Source organism: Nerophis ophidion, unplaced genomic scaffold, assembly GCF_033978795.1.
Source record: "Nerophis ophidion isolate RoL-2023_Sa unplaced genomic scaffold, RoL_Noph_v1.0 HiC_scaffold_58, whole genome shotgun sequence".
Taxonomy (NCBI): domain Eukaryota; kingdom Metazoa; phylum Chordata; class Actinopteri; order Syngnathiformes; family Syngnathidae; genus Nerophis; species Nerophis ophidion.
Genome location: NW_026906980.1, coordinates 527,279 through 551,691, shown reverse-complemented (window position 1 = coordinate 551,691; position 24,413 = coordinate 527,279). Strand labels below are relative to the sequence as shown.

Below are 24,413 nucleotides of genomic sequence, written 5' to 3'. Positions count from 1 at the left end.
GTAAAATACAGATTCAAACATTTAAATGAAAGGTTGTCATGTAACAAAATAGGTAAGCCCAAGGGGACGAATACTTTTGCACGGCACTGTATATCACGATATACTGTAGATGTTAGGCCGTATCACCCATCCCTATTGTTGGTGGATGTGTTGTCAATCAGTGCAAGCTGGTGAGTTTGGTTTTCAAAAGCAGCTTGTTTTAATAATTGGTGTTTGTGTAAGAAAACAACTAAGTTGCTCTCATCGTTGCCAATGAAAATGTAAAGCAAATCATCACAGGAGTTGTGAAAGTCTACTCAATTATGAGAGTGCTGTCTGTGCATCTGTCACAGGGTCTGCCAGGTAATAACGGACCTCAGGGCCGACAGGGACCACCGGGGCCACTTGTAAGTTTATGCCTTTTTATCATCACTCCCACTCTACATATAAATGGGATTAATTAGCTAACCATCTCATGCTTTTCATCTCCTTGTTACCTCTTTCAGGGAACCCCGGGTGCACCTGGAGCTCCAGGACCAAATGGGTCAGCAGGACCCGAGGGGAATCAAGGACTTCCTGTAAGTGATTTGTTTGTTTTTTTCGTGAAAAAAGATAAATAGAAAATATGAAATCATGACAAAACTTTCACCGCATTGAAAAATGTTCTTAACTCATACGAGTATAAATAGCAAATAACTCCTGTAAAATAAAGCTACGAAAATACCTGACAGGCACATAAAGCAGAGGGAGTAGAGCATTTATTTTAGCATCTGATTGTTTCGATGTAAAGTGGTACCTTGACATGCAAGTTTAATTTGTTCCATGATAGAGCTCGTTACCCAAAATACTTGTGAAGGAATTGTTTAACATTAATTGTATCCAAGCTCCCAATAAACAGCACAATTTTAACATGTACCATGCTTTTCAATAAGAAAAACACATTTCTAAAGAACAAATATTATATCAAAACAATACAATACTAGCAACAACAACAACAGTAGTTTAGTAAGTGAAAGGAAAATAATATTTACCTTGGAGAGCAGACTTCTATACAATATCTACTGTGACCGACTTCTCTGTCAAAGACACCATTAGCAGCTTTCAAGGGTAAATGTCCTTCATTTAAAAAATTATATTAACACCCTTGGCCGGTGATAGCTTTTATTGACTCCTCCTGCTTCAGTGTGGTGCAGATTATAGTAGTGCTATGCTCATACTGCTTCGCCAAGTCGGCGAGACACACACCTCGGTCATGTTTTTGATTATTTCTTCAATTCAATCTGCTTCTTCTTGTCAGCAATCTCCTTCACACTCACTTTTTTCGGAACCATACTTGGAAAACCCTTTTTTGTTTGTCTGACCATTAGCGACTGGTAGTGAGTGAGATTCTGAATGTTGGGCGGAAATTACAGGGCTCACTGTGGCAACTGTTCCGCCAACTAGCAATAAAATGTTATCTAAAGATGGCTCGGAACTCAAATTTTTGGTCGCAACTTAAAGAAAAAGATTAGCTGAGATACCGCTCTTATTTAAAAATTATCCTAAGGTTGGGCACTAGAGATGCGCAGTTTGCGGTCTCATCCGCGGAGTCCGCGGATAAACCGCGGGTCGGGCGGTTGACATGACGAAAAAATAGATTTTAATTAGATACGGGCGGGTGGCGGTTGAACCATCTGGAAATATTTGATATGCATGGTTCTGTGATCGGTATCCTTTGCCATTCAAAGTGCCATTTGGGACCCGTGTCATAAAGCGAAGAAGACAATAAGAGCAATATTATTCTCCTGAATGACTGCCGGTAGTCACCCAGATAATAAGTTTTAGGGCGTGTTGTGAAGCCATTGGCTTTGTCGCCTACTACAACATGTACGATCTGCTTGTCAGTCCAGTATCATGTTGTGTGTGGCTTCCGCGGCAACACGCACACGACTGCAAGGCATACTGGGTGACACAGAGTACACTAATGGTTGTGATATAAACAATTTTAACACTAATATGCGCCATGCTGTGAAGCCACACCAATTAAGAACGACAAACACATTTCGGTAGAACATCCTCACAGTAACACAACATAAACGCAACACAACAAATACCCATAATCCTTTGTATTCATGACACACCCGACTATTTTATACACCCGCTAGCAGCAAACCTTAAATTGAAATACTTTGCTTTGACATGCGAAGAACTTAACAAACAGAAAGGTGTGTTATTATTTGTGCTACGGTGCCATCTTTTGGATGAGCTGCTCACTGCAGGTGCTGTAAAAGAATTACACTTCCACTGTAAACAAACATGGCTTTGTGCATTTCTGATTGTCCAATGTTGTCACTGTATTTATTTGTCATTTTTTTCTTTCTGTTCACTATTTTTGTTTTACTTCTCTTTTTGAAATGGAACTGTTCTGTGCCTTTTATAACGTGATTATGTGCGGTTTGCGGCACATCTTCCTGTTACGACATTTTGTGTATATGTCTGTCGCTAGCAGTTAGCACTTGGAGTAGCTGTAATGTCGGGAATAAAACAGCTTGTTAAGATGACTACTGAATACCTTCTTTTATTGTTACATTGACACATGACACTCCAGACCATACTTTTGTTTTTGTTTTTCTCATTTTAAAGCAACAAACTCAACAGTATGTAACTTTATTTCTGTATATGTTGAGGGGGAACACAGCAGCAAGACAATTACTTTATTTGGAGACTATTCAATTTAGTCCTCCTCCATCTGACATCAAAGACATGCGCAGTAAGGCGAACTTCGGAAGATGTGTTTTCATGCGCTACAATCCGAATGACTATTGGCATAAACCACCCGTCTCTATCGGAATGGAATTTAGATCAGAACCTGTGTGATCGGGTCAGAATATTGCATATGTCGTGTTTACAAAAAGCATTTTTATTCCGGTTAGGGCAAGCCTTTTAATCCGATTAAATGTGTCCATGTGCATGTCCTTTTGACAGTGAATTAATCAAATTGTACTGAACTGTCAGACCTTTTCCTATATTTCGCAACAATATTCATATTTTGTATCATCGTCATCATTGGTCTATTTTCTGTTGTATTATCAGAAAAATGAATACAGAAGAAAATTGAAGATGTTTTCTGAGCTGAAGTTTCATGAGGTTGGCACCATGCATCATACATAATCTAAACTGTATAAAAAAATTAAATAAAATGAACATGAGATACAGACATGTAAGGAATAAACTTCCATTTATTTTTTGTTAAATCACCCGTGAGATTTCTGTGGATTATTGCCACAGGAAAATTTTTTTTTTTTTTTTTTTCTCAAACTGGCACATATTTTTATGGAGAGAAGTTCAGAGTTGTTTCTTTTCAAGCCCGATGTCTGACACAAAACACTTTTAAATGTGGTTACCTGTCACTCAACCCCCTCAGGTTATGATAAAAAATAATTTGCTGAAGTTGGTAGCAAGCACATTTGCCGGTTGAAACATTTTAATATATCATTTTTGAAAGCAATTCTTTTCATTCAACGCTTTTATCAGCTTTGTTACAACACACTTCCTTAGACTAAATAATAAGAGCACTGGTGAGTCTAGCTTCAGCGGCGCCCTGGGCGTGACCCCTTTCGCCGCCAAAACAACATTGGCATTAAGATCGCGGCAAGCCTTTACCAAATGAGATTTTACCCGAACATCCATCCATCCATCCATTTTGGACCGCTTATTCCCTTTAGGGTTGCGGGGCCGCTGGTGCCTATCTCAGCTACAATCGGGCGGAAGGCCGGATACACCCTGGACAAGTCGCTTCTTCATCGCAGGGCTTACTAGAACATACTTGACATCAAACAACATTTGCAAAAGCACTTTGAGACATATTTTCTCAAACTTTATGGAAATGAACGGCCAATCTACAGCTCTGCTCGGATGTCTGTTGAATCAGAACTAACTCAAGTGATAACGTCGCCAATGTTGGGTGACACTTGATTACCAGGAGAGTGCAGCACATTTACCACCACTCTGACATCACAAAACAACTACAGTATTTTTCGGATAATAAGTCGCAGTTTTTTTCATAGTTCGGCCGGGGGTGCGACTTATACTTAGGAGCAATTTATGTGTGAAATTATTAACACATTACCATAAAATATCAAATAATATTATTTAGCTCATTCACGTAAGAGACAAGACTTATAAGATTTCATGGGATTTAGCGATTACAAGTGACAGATTGTTTGGTAAACGTATAGCATGTTCTATATGTTATAGTTATTTGAATGACTCTTACCATAATATGTTATGTTAACATACCAGGCACCTTCTCAGTTGGTTATTTATGCATCATATAACGTACACTTATTCAGCCTGCTGTTCACTATTCTTTATTTATTTTAAATTGCCTTTCAAATGTCTATTCTTGGTGTTGGGTTTTATCAAATAAATGTCCCCAAAAATACATGAAGCATTTTTATTCCGGTTAGGACAAGCCTTTTAATCCGATTAAATGTGTCCATGTGCATGTCCTTTTGACAGTGAACTAATCAAATTGTACTGAACTGTCAGACCTTTGCTTTATCTCTCAAAATGTTGACAAGACTTATATATGTTTTTTTCCTTCTTTATTATGCATTTTCGGCAGGTGCGACTTGTACTCCGAAAAATACGGTACCTGGATAAACACCCAAGGGATCATACAGCTGATTGTATCATGGATGTCAGAAACCCATCCATCCATTCATTTTCCACTGTTAATTCCCTTCGGGTTCCGGGGGGGCGCTGGTGCCTAGCTCAGCTACAATCGGGCGGAAGGCGGTTTACACCCTGGACAAGTCACCAACTCGTCGCAGGGGCCAACACAGATAGACAGACAACATTCACACTCACATTCACACACTAGGGCCAATTTAGTGATGCCAAGCAACCTATCCCCAGGTGCAACAGTCTTAAATCCTGAGGAAAAACTAGTTGGAAATGTTGATAAAGTGCTACTATCTCCACTCAACAGTAGACCTCTCCCAAACATCGACAGGAGGATAAACACATTCAGCAGGCCGCTTCAGTTGCTGTCTTGAGTCTGTGAGTCCAGAGAACTACATTTCATTGACAACTTCAATCTCTTCCAGAAAAGATAGGATTTGTTTCTAGGGAAAAGTTCACACCTGGACAGAGGTGGAGTGAGACGACTGATTGATAACCTCCTCCATGCTCCGAGGCATCAGAATAGGACCGGACCAAATCCTGCATTGCCTCTGAAGGGGAGTGGAAGAAGAAGTTCTCCTTCGCTGCCACCTAGGAACCCAGTAAAGGTCTCTGCCACAGCAACCACAGCTGCACCTCCAGAATCCCCAACACAGAAGTCTGAAGCAGCAACACCTCCATCGCCATCATCACCTACACCATGGCCTCCATCACAAACATGGATCCCACCTCCTGCATCTACACCCTCCAGAGATGCTGCCCTGTCTTGCTCCTCTCCACTGTCACTAATGAGACTTCCTGACCACCTTAAACGCTTGATGAAATAAGGGACTAAAAAATGATTCCCCTTACTTCGGACATAGTGCGATCAATGATTTTGTAATCCAAAAAAGTATTGCGTCTCTCTCTCTCTACCCCTACTCCATTAACCAAAACTCCCCCAGCTTGGCCCCTGCCAACGATTCCCATAGCTGTTATTCCCAACAGCATCAATGCAATTGTCTAAGATGCTAAGGGCCTCTGCGCAGATAAACATCACATCAACCGGAGGACCAATAAGAAAGTGTTCACTTCTAAAACAATATGAGAACACAAAGATAAGTTAAAAGGCAGTTAGATTATCTGATCAGAGAAAATTGAATTCTCATTCTTTTGAAGAACACAACTCTATCTAATCTCAAACATGCAGTACTCAATGTCAGATATTTAGGTAACAAATTATTTGATTTCCCCTTACAATTTCAATTTATGTTTTTACTGAGACATGGCTCCACAAAAACACCGCAAATGCGGTTATGATTTAGACTACTCCACCTCACTTCAACTATGTGTTTGAGACACGACAAAACCAGAAGGGTGAGGGTGTCCATGCAATGTTCAGGGAAAATAAATAGTCATCTAAGGTTTTTTTCATAATTTCAGTACAACAACAAGTGGTGTACAGATGTGACGGTGATATCCCAACACACCTCTCCTGCTCTGGAATATATTTTCCTTCACTGTAAGCCCTTTTACTCACCGTGTGAGATTGTTTCATTCATTCTGGTGGCTGCCTACATACCGCCCAGCGCGGACGTGCGTGACGCTCAGCGCACGCTTGCAGGCCAGATCTTACATGTGGAACGGTCTTTTCCGGACTCTTGTTATCATGCTTGGTGACTTTAACAAGGGAAATTTGAGCCAGGAATTACTCAAGTATAGGCAGTTTATTAAATGCCCGACTAGAGAGGAGAACACTTTGGATCACTGTTACACCACAATAAGCAAGGCATACCATGCAGTCCCGTGTGCTGCTCTTGGACTATCAGATCACGTGATGGTGCACTTAATCCCTTCATACAGACATAGACTGAAACTGGCTAAACCTGTTATGAAGACCATTAAGTGTTTCACCGCTGAAGCTGTAGAGGAGATGCGCGCATGTTTGGAGACGACAGACTGGGAGGAAATTGGAGCGAACACGGACAATCTGGACGAGTATACAGACACTGTGAGTTCATACATTCAATTCAATGAGGTGCGCATCATTCCAACGCGCACCAGGGCTTGTTATAAAAACGACAAGCCCTGGTTCACACCTAAGCTCCAACAGCTGTGCAAGAAGAAGGAGGCTGTGTGGAGAAGCGGGGACCGGAGTACCTACAGAGAAGCGAAGTACCACTTCAACAGAGAATTGGAGAAAGCTAAATCTGTGTACTCTAACTGTCTACAGGAACAGTTCCGCTCCAGTGATTCTGCGGCCGTTTGGAGAGGGCTGAGGACCCTTACGAACTATAAGCCCAAAGCCCCCCAGGCCCTGAATGACCGGACACTCGCTCAAGGCCTCAACATAAAATTACTGCCGTCATGAACGGCCTTCAGCTCATCAAAGCTCTGCTCCCCCCACCATAACCCTCCCCACCAACGCCAGCACTCCTTTGAAGGACTACAAGGACTTCACAGGACTCCAAGAACATCACAGGACTTTAAAGGCCCTCTCCATATAAATGGGTTGTACTTGTATAGCGCTTTTCTACCTTCAAGGTACTCAAAGCGCTTTGACACTACTTCCACATTTACCCATTCACACACACATGCACACACTGATGGAGGGAGCTGCCATGCAAGGCGCCAACCAGCACCCATCAGGAGCAAGGGTGAAGTGTCTTGCTCAGGACACAACGGACGTGACGAGGTTGGTACTAGGTGGGGATTGAACCAGGGACCCTCGGGTTGCGCACAGCAACTCTCCCACTGCGCCACGCCGTGAGAGGAGGATGTATGCCGGCAGTTCTTGAAGCTGAACACACGGAAGGCCCCCTGGCCGGATGGTGTCTCCCCCTCTGCCCTCAGACACTGCGCGGATCAGCTGGCTCCGGTCTTCATTTTTAACACCTCTCTGGAGCTATGCCGCGTGCCGTCCTGCTTTAAGACCTCCACCATTGTCCCTGTCCCCAATAAAGCACGGATCACAGGACTCAATGGCTACAGGCCGGTTGCGCTGACGTCTGTGGTCATGAAGTCCTTTGAGCGCTTCGTCCTGCCCCACCTCAAAGACATCACCGCCCGCATCCTGGACCCACTGCAGTTCACCTACAGAGCCAACAGGTCTGTGGATGATGCAGTGAACCTGGCCCTCCACTTCATCCTGGAGCATCTGGACTCCCCAGGAACCTACGCGAGGATCCTGTTTGTGGAGTTCAGCTCTGCTTTCAACACCATCCACCCTGGACTGCTACGAGACACGCTCTACCAGCTCAGCATGCCCGACTCTCTCTGCAGTAGGATCAATGACTTCCTGACAGACCGAAGACAGCACGTGCGGCTGGGGAAGATTGTCTCGGACAGTCAAACCACTAACACTGGTACTCCTCAGGGCTGTGTACTTTCCCCCTGGCTCTTCTCCCTTTATACAAACTGTTGCACCTCCAGTCACCAGTCGGTAAAGCTGCTGAAGTTTGCGGATGACACTACCCTCAACGGGCTCATCTCAGATGGCGATGAGTCCGCCTACAGGAGAGAGGTGGACCGGTTGGCGTCCTGGTGAAGTCTCAACAACCTGGAGCTGAACACCCAGAAAACAGTGGAGATGATCATGGACTTCAGGAAAGTCACAGCCCCACCATCCTCCCTCATCCTGATTGACTCTCCCACCCCCGTCTCCATTGTGGACTCCTTCCGTTTCTTGGGCACCACCATCACCCAAGACCTCAAGTGGGACCCGACTATCAGCTCCCTCATCAAGAAGGCCCAGCAGAGAATTTACTTCCTGCGGCAGCTGAGGAAACTTAAGGCGCCGACCAAGATGCTGGTGTAGTTTTATTCAGCCATTATCGAGTCCATCCTCACCTCCTCCATCACCGTGTGGTTCCCCGGCGCCACAGTCCAGGATAAGCATCGACTGCAGCGCATCATACATGCTGCTGAGGAGGTGATTGGCTGCAAGCTCCCACCCCTCCAGGACCTGTTCTCCTCCAGGACCAGTAGGCGTGTGGGTCGGATCACAGCTGACTCTTATCACCCTGGACACAAACTATTCTCCCCTCAGGCAGGAGACTACGGTTCATCCAGACCCACACCTTCCGCAACCTGAACAGTTGTTTCCTCTTGGCCATCAGACACATGAACAAGAACAAGAGCTGATAGCTCATCCTATTACCTATTCTGTCTTATATGTCTTCTATGTTGCATGATTGCACCAAGAAAAATTACTAGTTTGTGAACCCGTTCTCAAACAATGGCAAAAAAAACTATTCTGATTCTGATTCTGATATGTCATTCAAAATGGAGATAAAGCAATTCCATACTCTATATCGTTATTTACAAACCACCACAAACTTCTTCTTCATCCTCTTCTTAAAAGACCTAACCTCGATCCTGACCTCATGGTAAACTACCGACCGGTGTCTCACCTTCCCTTTATTTCAAAAATCCTCGAAAAAATTGTTGCGGAGCAGTTAAATGAACACTTAGCGTCTAACAATCTATGTGAAACCTTTCAATCCAGTTTCAGGGCAAATCACTCCACGGAGACAGCCCTCGCAAAAATGACTAATGATCTATTGCTAACGATGGATTCTGATGCGTCATCTATGTTGCTGCTCCTCGATCTTAGCGCTGCTTTCGATACTGTCGATCATAATATTTTATTAGAACGTATCAAAACACGAATTGGTATGTCAGACTTAGCCCTGTCTTGGTTTAACTCTTATCTTACTGATAGGATGCAGTGTGTCTCCCATAACAATGTGACCTCGGACTACGTTAAGGCAACGTGTGGAGTTCCCCAGGGTTCGGTCCTTGGCCCTGCACTCTTCAGCATCTACATGCTGCCGCTAGGTGACATCATACGCAAATACGGTGTTAGCTTTCACTGTTATGCTGATGACACCCAACTCTACATGCCCCTAAAGCTGACCAACACGCCGGATTGTAGTCAGCTGGAGGCGTGTCTTAATGAAATTAAACAATGGATGTCCGCTAACTTTTTGCAACTCAACGCCAAAAAAACGGAAATGCTGATTATCGGTCCTGCTAGACACCGAACTCTATTTAATAATACAACTCTAACATTTGACAACCAAACAATTAAACAAGGCGACACGGTAAAGAATCTGGGTATTATCTTCGACCCAACTCTCTCCTTTGAGCCACACATTAAAAGCGTTACTAAAACGGCCTTCTTTCATCTCCGCAATATCGCTAAAATTCGCTCCATTTTGTCCATTAAAGACGCCGAGATCATTATCCATGCGTTTGTTACGTCTCGTCTCGAATACTGTAACGTATTATTTTCGGGTCTCCCCATGTCTAGCATTAAAAGATTACAGTTGGTACAAAATGCGGCTGCTAGACTTTTGACAAGAACAAGAAAGTTTGATCACATTACGCCTGTACTGGCTCACCTGCACTGGCTTCCTGTGCACTTAAGATGTGACTTTGAGATTTTACTACTTACGTATAAAATACTACACGGTCTAGCTCCATCCTATCTTGCCGATTGTATTGTACCATATGTCCCGGCAAGAAATCTGCGTTCAAAGGACTCCGGCTTATTAGTGATTCCCAAAGCCCAAAAAAAGTCTGCGGGCTGTAGAGCTTTTTCATTTCGGGCTCCAGTACTCTGGAATGCCCTCCCGGTAACAGTTCGAGATGCCACCTCAGTAGAAGCATTTAAGTCTCACCTTAAAACTCATTTGTATACTCTAGCCTTTAAATAGACTCCCTTTTTAGACCAGTTGATCTGCCGTTTCTTTTCTTTTTCTTCTATGTCCCACTCTCCTTTGTGGAGGGAGTCCGGTCCGATCCGGTGGCCATGTACTGCTCGCCTGTGTATCGGCTGGGGACATCTCTGCGCTGCTGATCTGCCTCCGCTTGGGATGGTTTCCTGCTGGCTCCGCTGTGAACGGGACTCTCGCTGCTGTGTTGGACCCGCTTTGGACTGGACTCTCGCGACTGTGTTGGATCCATTATGGATTGAACTTTCACAGTATCATGTTAGACCCGCTCGACATTCATTACTTTCCTCCTCTCCAAGGTTCTCATAGTCATCATTGTCGCCGACGTCCCACTGGGTCATTATTGTCACCGATGTCCCACTGGGTGTGAGTTTTCTTTGCCCTTATGTGGGCCTACCGAGGATGTCGTAGTGGTTTGTGCAGCCCTTTGAGACACTAGTGATTTAGGGCTATATAAGTAAACATTGATTGATTGATTGATTGATATTCATTTATTGAAGATTTTACAGCATTACTTTCAGTTGTGTACACTGATTTTGACAGTTGTTTCATCACGGTGGACGTAAATATGCATGTGGATGTAGCCAATGACAGGCAGGCTTTGATCATTACTAAGGAAGGGTTTTTCTATCTCAAACGTCAATGTTGTCTATGCTGCTTTTTTTTTGGATCATTTCTGTGTTTTCTTCAACTTATCTGTTGGACCCAAACCAACAGTTGGGTCTGCGGTTGTTCGGAGAACACTCATACATGACAACATACGGACACAGTTTGTGGAAATTATTAGGTTTAAAAACACTCTGTATTCTAATTTTGATGATCTGCCGAACGCATATACATCATTTGTTAAATGTAAATGTTTTGGACACCATTGCTCCTATCAAGGTTAGAATGTTTAAAAGTAAGCAAAAGGTACCATGAAGAAAAGGGAGTGTTGCAGAGCCAAACGGAAATGCCAAATCAAAGCTCCAAGCTCATTATGAGATTTACAAAGAAAAGATGCATGTGTTCAACCAGACTTTGCGTAGATCAAGGGAAAATGTTTCTCTGAAATCATTACAAACTGTAGTGACAACTCTTGTGTTCTGTATGCTACAGTCAACAGATGAACAAACCCTCCACTTTCACTTCCAATAGAACTCATGCCCACATCAAAGTGCAATGAGTTTGCAATATTATTTCATGCTAAAGTTCAAAGCATTAACAATGCAATTATTTCTGGAAAAAAAAATAGGTACTCTGCAGCCAGATAGACAACTAGAACTGGCACATTCCATTTCTCCAAACTTAAGAGATGCGAGGCAAGTGTAAACCACTATGACACTATTGTTCATTTTTTAAATGTTTTTATTTTATTTTTTATAAATGGCTGTGGTGATACGAATTCTTATTAACATTGATACAGTTGTTGATATTAGTTTTTGTTAGACTACTTCTGGATTGTGTGTCCTCTCAAGTGCTCTGTGTATTGCTTTTCCGAATGTTGCTGGAATTGGAATTGTATTATTATTGTATTAATGTGTATTATTTTTTGGGACTTATTAATTAAAAAAAAAAACTGGACTTTGGGACTTTGCCTATGTGGCTCATACTTACAAAAAGAAGCCCATTGCTAAAGAACATTATCTTTACTTGTGGTGTGTTGCATACAACTACTCTTTATTGTGAAAGCATGCCTGGTTACAATGATACCTCAGCTTAAGAATGTTTTGAGATAAAAAAAAATAATTTAAGAATTTCATCAGTATGCATAGCAATTTTCACAGTAAATCCTATAATATCTGCCCAACACATCTGGTCCTACTTGCTAGCATTAGCTTATATTTAGAAATCAACATAATTTGGTTTTTCCAAGCATGGGAACGAAGACAGTGAGTGTGCTGAGAAAAAGTAGTGGATGATATTCATTGAATTAAATCCAGTAATCATCAAAATTATGACTGAGCGTATTGCCAACTTAGTAAAACAATTTGTTAGTCTGCACCATAATGAAATAGAGAATGAATCTAATGCCAGCCAATAATTCTTAAATAATATCCAAACAGGGGACATTTAGGCTCGGGATCTTTCTGTGTGGAGTTTGCATGTTCTCCCCGTGAATGCGTGGGTTCCCTCCGGGTACTCCGGCTTCCTCCCACTTCCAAAGACATGCACCTGGGGATAGGTTAATTGGCAACACTAAATTGGCCCTAGTGTGTGAATGTGACTGTGAATGTTGTCTGTCTATCTGTGTTGGCCCTGCGATGAGGTGGCGACTTGTCCAGGGTGTACCCTGCCTTCCGCCCGATTGTAGCTGAGATAGGCGCCAGCGCCCCCCGCGACCCCGAAAGGGAATAAGCGGTAGAAAATGGATGGATGGGACATTTATTAATGAAAATATGGAAAAGCTGCTGATAGTGTGTTTGATGGGGAAGCAGCTGGAAGGCGATGCCGTAGAACACATAATATATGCGGCTTTCACACACACATATGCGAATGCCCCACATACTTGGTCAACAGCCATACAGGTCACACTGAGGGTTGCCATACAAACAACTTTAACATTGTTACAAATATGCGCCACACTGTGAACCCACACCAAACAAGAATGACAAAACACATTTCGGGAGAACACCCGCACCGTAACAGATAGATAGATAGATAGATAGTACTTTATTGATTCCTTCAGGAGAGTTCCTTCAGGAAAATTAAAATTCCAGCAGCAGTGTACAGAGTTGAGATCAATTTAAAAAAAAAAGTAAAAAGTAAATAATGGGGGTTTAAAAGGAAACAAAATAGAGAAATATTACAAAAAGAATAAAAACAATGGGAATAACAATATAACAGTAAAACACAACATAAACACAACAGAACAAATACCCAGGACCCCTTGCAGCACTAACTCTTCCGGAACGCTACAATATACACCCCCCACTACCACCAAACCCCGCCCAACTCATTTTTATTTTATTTTCGAATGTATTAGCCTGTGGAAAAAGTTAATGTTGATATTTACCTCAGAAGGCTGCAAATAGAAAAGAGGCATTAATTTTTTTAATGAAATTTAATTTAATATACCACTGATGTTTTTTTGTTTGTTTTTTGAAAGTTGATTTTGCACTATTACGTTATATAAGCTCTGCCTGTTCCATGGGAGGAAGCCGGAGTACCCGGAGGGAACCCACGCAGTCACGCGGAGAACATGCAAACTCCACACAGAAAGATCCCATGCCCAGGATTGAACCCGGGATTACTCAGGACCATCGTATTGTGAGGCAGATGCACTAACCCCTGTATCACCGTGCTGCCCTATTTAAGCCATGCTTGTTCAATATTCATTGCAAAACTTGTTTGGGTCCCTATTAAAAGGTTCATTTGTTCAACCTTGGCCCGCGGCTTTGTTCAGTTTAAAATTTTGGCCCACTCTGTATTTGAGTTTGACACCACTGCCGTAGAAGTCCACTCTCCAAGATAAATAATGTACATTATTATTACATTACTTTATAAAAATACTGTAGTTGTTTGTAGTACATTTGATTGTATTGTTTTTATACAATATTTCTTATCAAAAAACGTGTTTTTCTTTTGAAAAGGCACATTACATGTTAAAATTGTGCTGTTTTCAGAGGGTCAAGCACCTACTAAATTGATTCCAATTCATTTCAGGGGGAAATGTTGATTTTGAAGTGGTTTAAGTTAAGACCCCCGTCACAGAAAACCCGTTCAGATTGCAAGTTGAGGTCCTACTGAATAGCTAATACAGTTTCTTGTTCTAAGGTGTCCCAAAACTTTTGACGCGTACTGTATATCACACGATTACACAACAGTTAAAGGGACAACTGAGCCTTAAATCAAAATTGTAATAGGCTGTAGAGGTTATCCTTTAGTGGGTTCCAACTCACACTGCCAGGATAGTTCGGAATTCAGGGTATAACACTGTTTTATTTTCATATATATTAAAAGGCTTCTGCTTTCCAGCACAATGTCTTTTCCTCCTGCGTCCGCTCATCAGCACATCCAACACCGTGTCTCCTTCCGGCTGCTGCTAATAAAGGCGACAGGTGATTAGATAACAAGGCCCACCTGGGCCAGCCACTCACCTGTCACTGTCTTCGAGGCCAGTCCTTGCACACCCCGGTCCGCGGCAGGCCCGCAGGCCACGCCCCCTTTCGCATAGGCATAAGAGTATATTTGTCAAACCTGAGGCGTGGTAATATTTACCTGTGGATGACAAGGTGCTTCACTCAGAAGTGCATTCATAGCTTTGGCAGCTTTTCTGAGTAGGTTTTGACCAGACATGTTTGTGTGCAAGGCCCTCTAAACCTGTGCTTATTATTGTTGTTATACATGCACACAACCAACATAATTCACTAAGTCAACATGCATTTACATCACAACCGAGTACTTCAAGAGTAAAATTGCCCTGTGCTTTTACTTCCTAGGGTCCTGGTGGCATCAAAGGAGACAAAGGAGAAAGAGTAAGTCCCCACACTAAGTCAATCATTGCTGGTCCAATCAAGTTTTTGCTGAAATGGGAGTATTACTTTGCTGCACTGTCTTGGTTCGAAGGAATTAGCGTGCCACTCTGTTCCCCCTTAAAAAGGCTGTTTTTTTAGCACAAGTGTTCATTCTGTTTCTCCTGGGACTCCCTTCCCTCCATTTAGTGCAAATCAAGTTGGCGTTCATGCCTCAGATTGGTAGTAGAGCGAGGTCTGTACTTTTGATCAGTGCGCCACCGCTGAGACACTGCTTACCACTCTAACTCAAACCTGCTTCCAACCAATTCCATCATTTGTATCCAACTGTGCTTCATTTATCGGAAGGGAGAAAGACTCTTCAGAAATACAGAACATGGTTTTTTTGGTGCTTCTTTAGTACAATTTTAGTGCCTGGCGGGCTTTTTCCCCGATGATGAAACTCACTTCACAGCATAGGGGTGATGTATGATCATTTAACAGGGAAACCTTATAACCTTTATTGGAAATAGTTGTATTAAATATTTAAGCTCTTGGCTTCCAATTGCATCTGTTGTAGGTTTGCAATAAAAGTGCCATACTGCGTTTCACCTAATGTGGTTGGAGGGATTTAGAATGGCCTGCAGGAGGGTGGATTGTGTTCTTATGTGGACGTATACAAATAGGGAAATGGTCAAAGTTTTAGTTTATTTGGAACGTGCATATAAGGTTACCTTGTAGTATGTCACATAATTACAATTTCACAATTCAATCAGTTCGAAAAGAAGTTTGATGAAGCAGAGCTTAATTTCTATTAGTTCTCCATTTGTTCACTTCCTGTATTTATTTTGATTGCAACTTGCTCACAATTACTGGTACATTTATAAAAGCAAAAAAAAAAAATCTGATTAAAAAAAAAAGGATTGTTTTATGTAAACATTAGTGGTTTAACAGAACATATTTGTTTTACATTTGTCTATATTTTTAAAAAAATATATTTTTTATTTTTACCAGCCCAAATAAAATGATTGGTGTTTCCGGTTGTCACCCACCCGGTCTCATCAATGTGTAGGCGCAGGGAGCGCATGCACACATACAAAAACTTCACCTTTAAGCCTGAAAGTGTCCATTGTAAAAAGTACACTTTTTATATAGTGAACAGGTATCTTATACGCCAGTGGTCCCCAACCACCGGGCCATGGCCCGGTACCGGGCCGTGGCCCGATTGGTACCGGGCCGCAGAAGATTGTTTTATTAATTTTTATTTAAAAAAAAAAAAAAAAAAAATGTAAATCAACATAAATAACACAATATACACTTACAATTAGTGCACCAACCACAAAAAACTATTTTTTTCATGACAAAAACGTCCCTTTTTCATGACAAAGAAAAAAAAAAAATTGTTGGGGACCACTGTGTTAAACCACTAATGATAACATAAGTCTGGTGGTGTTCTTGTTATATTTTGGGGGACTGAAAAATTTTACTTTGAGCAAGTTGCAAACAGACCATTTAATTTAAAAAAATAATTTCATTGTAATTGATGTTTACATTTTTAAATGGATGTATATCCTTGATCTTGGACCATTTTGATTTAACACATTTTTTGGCACCATTTTAAAGAACCCTGGTGACGTTTGCCATAATCTTGAGCATTCTAATCAACTAAATGCACGCCTGTATTATTTAGTTTTTATTTATTTATTATTTATTTCTGTATTTTGATTATTTGCACTTATTTCAAACAAACTATTCTTGTTTTCTATTTCTTATTTCTTTTTATGGTTCTGCATAGAAACTGCCTTAGTTATCTATCTATTGCCACACTCTCTCTATTCTATGTCTTCCTTATTAGAAAATGGTAGCACTTAAATGCAGGAAGTCAACAAATGATCAGTTCTGTTTATGGAGAAAGGTTTAAAATAAGATTGAATAAAAGATCTGCTTCTTCGTACTCCTTTCTGGACATGTTGAAATGTAAAATGTAGTCATGTGATAGACCAGGGGTAGGGAACCTATGGCTCTAGAGCCAGATGTGGCTCTTTTGATGACTGCATCTGGCTCTCAGATAAATCTCAGCTGACATTGCTTAACAGGATAAGTAATGAATAATTACGCTGGTAATCACAGTGTTAAACATAACCCCGTATCAAGACTACATAGACATCAGCAAAACCATGCAGCACCATAAGTCACATTAATGGTAAGAAGCATTTTATTTATTATTGGTTATCTTCAGAATAACAATAATATTTAAAAGAATAAGAGACTTATCATACTCTAAACATGTTGGTCTTTCTTAAAAATGCACGCATTTAGTTGTATTCAGTGTTAAAAAAACATTATATGGCATTCACGGAAATACATTTTAAAATATTTGGCTTTCATGGTTCTCTCAGCCAAAAAGGTTCCCGACCCCTGCGATAGACCTTAGCATATCTAAAACAAATAAAACCAGGACCAACATCAGATATGAGTAGTCTATATTGAGAAAGGCTGTAGATGACAGTGGACATAAAGTATGTGTACAGTATGTGCTGCTCTCAGAAACAACATCACCAGTCTGCCAGTCAGTCCTACTGGTTTAGATGAAATATGACTACAAACAGAAATACATAAACAACAATGTGTTTTTTCCCAGGGTGACATGCAATCCCCAGCAGCCGTGCGCACTATCGCACGCCAAGTATGTGAGCAGCTCATTCAGAGTGAGTATTACTCAAAACACAATTATTACACACAATATTTATTTTCCTGCCAATATAATGGGGCCCATACTGCCAGGGACTTGACGATATACAGTATGTAATACACTTAGATCAGGGGTGGCCAAACCAATCAAGTTGCTTTTCAGGACTGGGTCATTTTGCTTTGTGCCTCAAAGTTGCCCTTTTGCTTACTTCATACACCTGTTTTCCATTTGTGGACTTCCCAGCCGCACGTTTTTGTTTTTTGTGTTACCTGTGAATCCTTAATTAAGAGTGCTTCTTTTCATTACTTGCCTGCCGTCTCTGCATCCAAAATATCCATCAATCTATCCATCGTCTTATGCTTATCCGAAGTCGGGTTGCGGGGTCAGCAGCCTAAGCAGGGAAGCCCAGACTTCCCTCTCCCCAGCCATTTTGTCCAGCTCCTCCCGGGGGATCCTGAGGCGTTCCAATAGTCATTGTATTCCTAACGTGTCCTGGGTCTTTCCCGTGGCCTCCTACCGGTTGGACGGGCCCTAAACACCTCCTTAGGGAGGCGTTTGGGTGGCATCCTGACCAGATGCCCAAACCACCTCATCTGGCTCCTCTCGATGTGGAGGAGCAGCGGCTTTACTTTGAGTTCCTCCCGGATGACAGAGCTTCTAACCCTATCTCTAAGGGAGAGCCTCGCCAGCCGGCGGAGGAAGCTCATTTTGGACGCTTTGTCCCTCTGACCCAAAGCTCATGACCCTGGTTGAGGATGGAAACGTAGATCGACCGGTAAATTGAAAGCTTTGCTCTCCGGCTCAGCTCCTTCTTCCAAACACCAAAGCATAACAAAGCCAACACAATGTACTCTAATCGAGTATTGTTATTATTCGTATTATCATATATTATTCATATTTATTTAATTTTTTTTTTTTTTCAATTTGTGGCGTTTTTATTATTATTATTTTTATTCAGTAATTTTTTTACTTTTTATTCGACCCCTTTTACCGTATTGCTTTTGCACTTCTAGGGGACGGCGTGGCGCAGTGGGAAAGTGGCCGTGCGCAACCCGAGGGTCACTGGTTCAAATCCCACCTGGAACCAACCTCGTCATGTCCGTTGTGTCCTGAGCAAGACACTTCACCCTTGCTCCTGATGGTTAGCGCCTTGCATGGCAGCTCCCTCCATCAGTGTGTGAATGTGTGTGTGAATGGGTAAATGTGGAAGTAGTGTCAAAGCGCTTTGAGTACCTTGAAGGTAGAAAAGCGCTATACAAGTACAACCCATTTATTTATTTATTTAGTTTAGCCCATTCATTGTTTATGTTCTTTGTTTGTTTTTGGTTAATATTTTTGTTCTATGCTTTTTAACCGGTAAAGCACTTTGTTTCAATTTAAAAATTGTTGCAAATGTGCTATATAAAAAAAATTCCCTTGCCTTGCCTATAATACATATTAGTATCATTATTACATCAGAGCTTTAGCACACCTAAAATCTTACCAAATTTTGCAAGAAAAGTGTTAATATTTTCATCAAACACCATGTGGAAGAGGTCGACAGCCATTTTAGATTTAAGGTCAAATTTTGGGGGTCTGGTTTAATTTTCCTTAGTTGTTTTTTCTTGTTTCATTTTAATCAAAAAACGTGTTAATTTTGTGTATTGAAGGTGTTGCAGGTCAATAAAAAACGAGCTGCAGGCCGCACGTTGGACACCCTTGAATTAGATCTCACTTAACGTTGTGCACTACAAGTACTGTACAAGTACTCCTCTGAGGTTCCTTCTGTTATGTCATGTTCATTTGCACAAAGACAGGAGTACAATCCCTCAAAAGTCTTCTTGCATCATCGTCATCTGACCTTTGTGTTCGCAGGCCACTTGTCCCGCTACAACTCCATCCTCAACCAGATCCCAGTCCAGTCAGCCGTGTCCGTGCGCACGGTACCAGGACCGCCCGGCGAGCCCGGTAGAAGAGGCCCCCCAGGACCCCAGGGAGAACAAGGGTCCGCCGGCAGGCCTGGTTTCCCTGGTTCTAATGGGCAGAGTGGAAGACCAGGAGACAGAGGTGAGGGAGGACCAGGTCGTGAAGATGAGTGACAAGCAGGCAAAATAGGACTGTGTTGGGAGGACATGTCAAGATGGAGACAATCAATCAATCAATCAATGTTTACTTATATAGCCTTAAATCATGATTGTCTCAAAGGGTTGCACAAGCTACAACGACATCCCACATCAGGGCAAGAAAAAACTCAACACAAGGGGATGACAATGAGAAACCTTGGTGCAATGGACTTCGAGTGGATCTAACATAATAGTGAGAGACTCCAGTCCATAGTGGATCTAACATAATAGTGAGAGTCCGGTCCATGGTGGATCCAGCATAAAAATGAGAGTTCAGTCCATAGTGAATCTAACATAATAGTGAGAGTCCAGTCCATAGAGGATCTAGCATAAAAGTGAGAGTTCAGTCCATAGTAGATCTAGTATAATATTGAGAGTCCAGTCCATAGTGAATCTAACATAATAGTGAGAGTCTTGTCCATAGTGGATTTAACATAATAGTGAGAGTCCAGTCCATAGTGGATCCAACATAATAGTGAGAGTCCAGTCCATATTGGATCTAGCATAATAGTGAGAGTCCAGTCCATAGTGGAGCTAGCATAATAGTGAGAGTCCAGTCCATAGTGGAGCTAACATAATAGTGAGAGTCCAGTCTATAGTGGATCTAACATAATAGTGAGAGTCCAGTCCATAGTGGATCTAACATAATAGTGAGAGTCCAGTCCATAGTGGATCAAGCATATTAGTGAGACTCCAGTCCATAGTGGATCTAACATAATAGTAAGAGTCCAGTCCATAGTGGATCTAGCATAATAATAAGAGTCCAGTCCATAGTGGATCTAGCATAATAGTGAGACTCCAGTCCATAGTGGATCTAACATAATAGTGGGAGTCCAGTCCACAGTGAATCTAACATAATAGTGAGAGTCCAGTCCATAGTAAATCTAATATAATTGTGAGAGTCCAGTCCATAGTGGATCTATCATAATAGTGAGAGTCCAGTCCATAGTGGATCTAACATAATAGTGAGAGTCCAGTCCATAGTGGATCTAACATAATAGTGAGAGTCCAGTCCATGGTGGATCCAACATAATAGTGAGAGTCCAGTCCATATTGGATCTAGCATAATAGTGAGAGTTCAGTCCATAGTGGATCCAACATAATAGTGAGAGTCCATTCCATAGTGGATCTAACATAGTAGTGAGAGTTCAGTCCATAGTGGATCTAGCATAATAGTAAGAGTCCAGTCCATAGTGAATCCAACATAATAGTGAGAGTCCAGTCCATAGTGGGGCCAGCAGGAGATTATCTTGAGCAGAGACAGGTCAGCAGCAGAGATGTCCCCAACTCATGCACAGATGAGTGGTCCACCCTGGATCCCGACTTTGAACAGCTAGCGCGTCATCTGTGGTCACCGAATCTGTGCCCGCCCCTGTCCATGAAGGAGAGGGGGGCAGAGCAGAAAAGAAACGGCAGATCAACTGGTCTAAAAGGGAGGTCTATTTAAAGGCTAGAGTATACAAATGAGTTTTAAGATGGGACTTAAACAAACAACTTATGTCCTCTTTTAGTAATTAGTCTCACAATCAAACCGTCTTCATTCAATCGATTCCTTTGTTGTCTGCAGGTCCACCTGGAGAGAAGGGCGAGAGGGGGAGTCCAGGTATTGGAAAGCAAGGACCAAGGGGACCTCCTGGACCGCCAGGTGAGACTTACTTTCATAGAACAAGGAAGTCATGTTTTGATCATAGTAGGTTTGTTTATTTGTTTGTGAAACATCTGAGAATGCTCCTATTTTTCCTCACAAATATGTTTAAGTTTTGGGTAAAACTAACAAAGTATAAGGGAACTAATATAACAGCGGTGCTTGGCTTTTTCATTATAACACTTAATCATTTTGATAATTCTAGTTTTATACGTGGCAAACAATGATAAAGATGACCAAGTTCTTTCTGCCTCACCTTATTTACACTAGTGCAAAATTATTTGGCCCCATGGCGGATTATTTTGTAATAGTTAGGACTTAAATAATTGCAGACTGTCTAACAACCTTACGCAGAGCACTTAAACACCTCACTCATCACATCCTCATACTCTATGGTGAGAAAAAGACATTGTTTTACACATTGTTCTGTCTAAAACAAATAAAGCACGCACTAATAATATCAAAAATGATGACAGGACTCAATCGCCAAAGTCTGTCTTTAGTGTCCCAAGTTTTAAAAGAAAAAACACCGAGTTTGGATATTTGATTCAGTGCACTGATACAAACTGACTGAATTCTGATCTACAAAGTTTTGCGGTATACAAAAACTCAAATCATACAAAAAACATGGAGTACAAAATCTGAGGTACCACTGCCAATTTCAGATTTATGTCATGCCTTATCTAGTTTCACTATTTCAGTACTGTGATATTGTTTATTTGAGTCTGGGTCACAGGAAATCCGGGACTTATCCCAGCCGACCTTGGATGAGTGCTTATTTTACTGTTATGTAAACGTAAAGGGGACCTATGATGATTCTAAACTTCGGTTAGAGGGGAATTACACTTTTTTAAAACTTTGCCTATCATTCACAATCCTTATATAAAACAAGAACACATATGTTTTTCTATTTTTATGCATTCTAAGTCGTATGCAAATTTTAGCAGAAGTCAGCTCACAATGGACTTAATGGTGTTCACTCTATTCCTCCTATAAAGCACTTTAAAAAAAATCTTTGTTCATATACAGTAGATGCTGTAAGTAAAGTATATGTAATGTAGCAACAGGCACTTTCATAATGACATGTTATATTTGCATATTTTGTGCATTTTTAAGCATACGGCGGCGTATTAATTTCACAGACGCATCACAACGTTAACTATTACCTTCAACAACACCAACAATTACGACCACTCATAGCAGACTTCGTAAGAGACAACAAAGACTACTTTGGGACAAATGATGATCCGGGACCTTATATTTTTGAGCCTGAATATACAGAGGATGTGCTACAAGTTTTACAAGCTGAGTGATAAAGAGATAAAGCCCTAGTGAAACATTAAACAGCATGGAGCAGAATTGCTAAGTGCTAAACAAGCAACATAATATGTGAACACAATAAAACAACCACGTCCGTACAATGTCTGCTCTCTCTGGGATGTTCATATATTCCCGTTTGGATAAATAATTAATCATAATTCACACAAAGAGTTGAAAGAAAAGTTTTCGTGCCTTTCTCGCTATCTCCGGGTATAGGTTGGGCGTCAAAGTTGACCAACTTGTCGGTTTATGGTCACCACTTTCTACTATCCAGGTGAGAGCAATGATTTATAATCTAGAGTTAACTTTTACCAACTCACTGGTCACCAGCTCAATATGTCAGTACAGCAGCATTAGCTCGTTAGCTCTCTGTGATCAATGTGCGGCTGAAAATAAATCGTTGAATCACTAATACTTGGTTACTATTCAGGTCTCGAGGTGTGCACGGAGGATTGTTGGTGAGTTTTAAATGGGTTTTTAGAGGGCTCTATGAGCAGAACAGGGGAGCTCCTATCGACTTCATTGTTAGCAGACAGTTGCTAACGTTTATTTACGATTTCGAATGCATAAAAAAAAAAAAATCAATCTACAATCAATCAATGTTTATTTATACAGCCCTAAATAACAAGTGTCTCAAAGGGCTGCACAAACCACAACGACATCCTCGGTAGGGCCCATATAAGGGCAAGAAAAAACTCACCCCAGTGGGACGTCGACCCTGATGACTATGAGAAACCTTGGGGACAGAAAGCAATGGATGTCGAGCAGATCTAACATGATATTGTGAAAGTCCAATCCTTAGTGGATCCAACACAACCGTGAGAGTTCAGTCCAAAGTGGATCCAATATAGTAGCGAGATTCCCATCCAAAGTGGAGCCAGCATGAAACTATCCCAAGCGGAGGCGTCTCAGCAGCGCAGAGATGTCCCCAGCCGATACACAGGCGAGCGGTCCATCCTGGGTCCTGACTCTGGACGAGCGGTACATCCTGGGTCCTGATTTTGGACAGCCAGTACTTCATCCATGGCCACCGGACCGGACCCCCTCCACAAAGGATGGGGGGACATAGGAGAAAAAGAAAAGAAACGGCAGATCAACTGGTCTAAAAAGGGGGTCTATTTAAAGGCTAGAGTATAAAAATAAGTTTTAAGGTGAGACTTAAATGCTTCTACTGAGGTAGCATCTCGAACTGTTACCGGGAGGGCATTCCAGAGTACTGGAGCCCGAACGGAAAACGCTCTATAGCTCGCAGACTTTTTTTGGGCTCTGGGAATCACTAATAAGCGGGAGTCCTTTGAATGCAGATTTCTTGCCGGGACATATGGTACAATACAATCGGCAAGATAGGCTGGAGCTAGACCGTGTAGTATTTTATACGTAAGTAGTAAAACCTTAAAGTCACATCTTAAGTGCACAGGAAGCCAGTGCAGGTGAGCCAGTACAGGCGTAATGTGATCAAACTTTCTTGTTCTTGTCAAAAGTCTAGCAGCCGCATTTTGTACCAACTGTAATCTTTTAATGCTAGACATTCAGAGACCCGAAAATAATATGTTAGAGTAATCGAGACGAGACGTAACAAACGCATGGATAATGATCTCAGCGTCGTTACTGGACAAAATGGAGCGAATTTTAGCGATATTACGGAGATGAAAGAAGGCCGTTTTAGTAACGCTTTTAATAGATGGATGGATGGATGGATGGATGGATGGATGGATGGATGGATGGATGGATGGATGGATGGATGGATGGATGGATGGATGGATGGATGGATGGATGGATGGATGGATGGATGGATAGATAGATAGATAGATAGATAGATAGATAGATAGATAGATAGATAGATAGATAGATAGATAGATA

General features: G+C 41.7%; 1 protein-coding gene across 3 annotated transcripts in view; it reads left to right on the top strand.

The window, feature by feature from the left end:
• LOC133547071 (uncharacterized) overlaps nt 1-24,413 on the top strand; it is a 43,960-nt gene that overhangs the window by 4,530 nt on the left and 15,017 nt on the right. For all 3 annotated transcript variants that reach the window (XM_061892855.1, XM_061892857.1, XM_061892856.1), the window contains exons 2-7: nt 333-386; nt 486-557; nt 14,783-14,818; nt 17,436-17,502; nt 19,341-19,532; nt 21,156-21,233. In XM_061892855.1, coding sequence (XP_061748839.1) covers nt 333-386; nt 486-557; nt 14,783-14,818; nt 17,436-17,502; nt 19,341-19,532; nt 21,156-21,233 — 499 coding nt within the window. The remainder of the gene's footprint in view (nt 1-332; nt 387-485; nt 558-14,782; nt 14,819-17,435; nt 17,503-19,340; nt 19,533-21,155; nt 21,234-24,413) is intronic.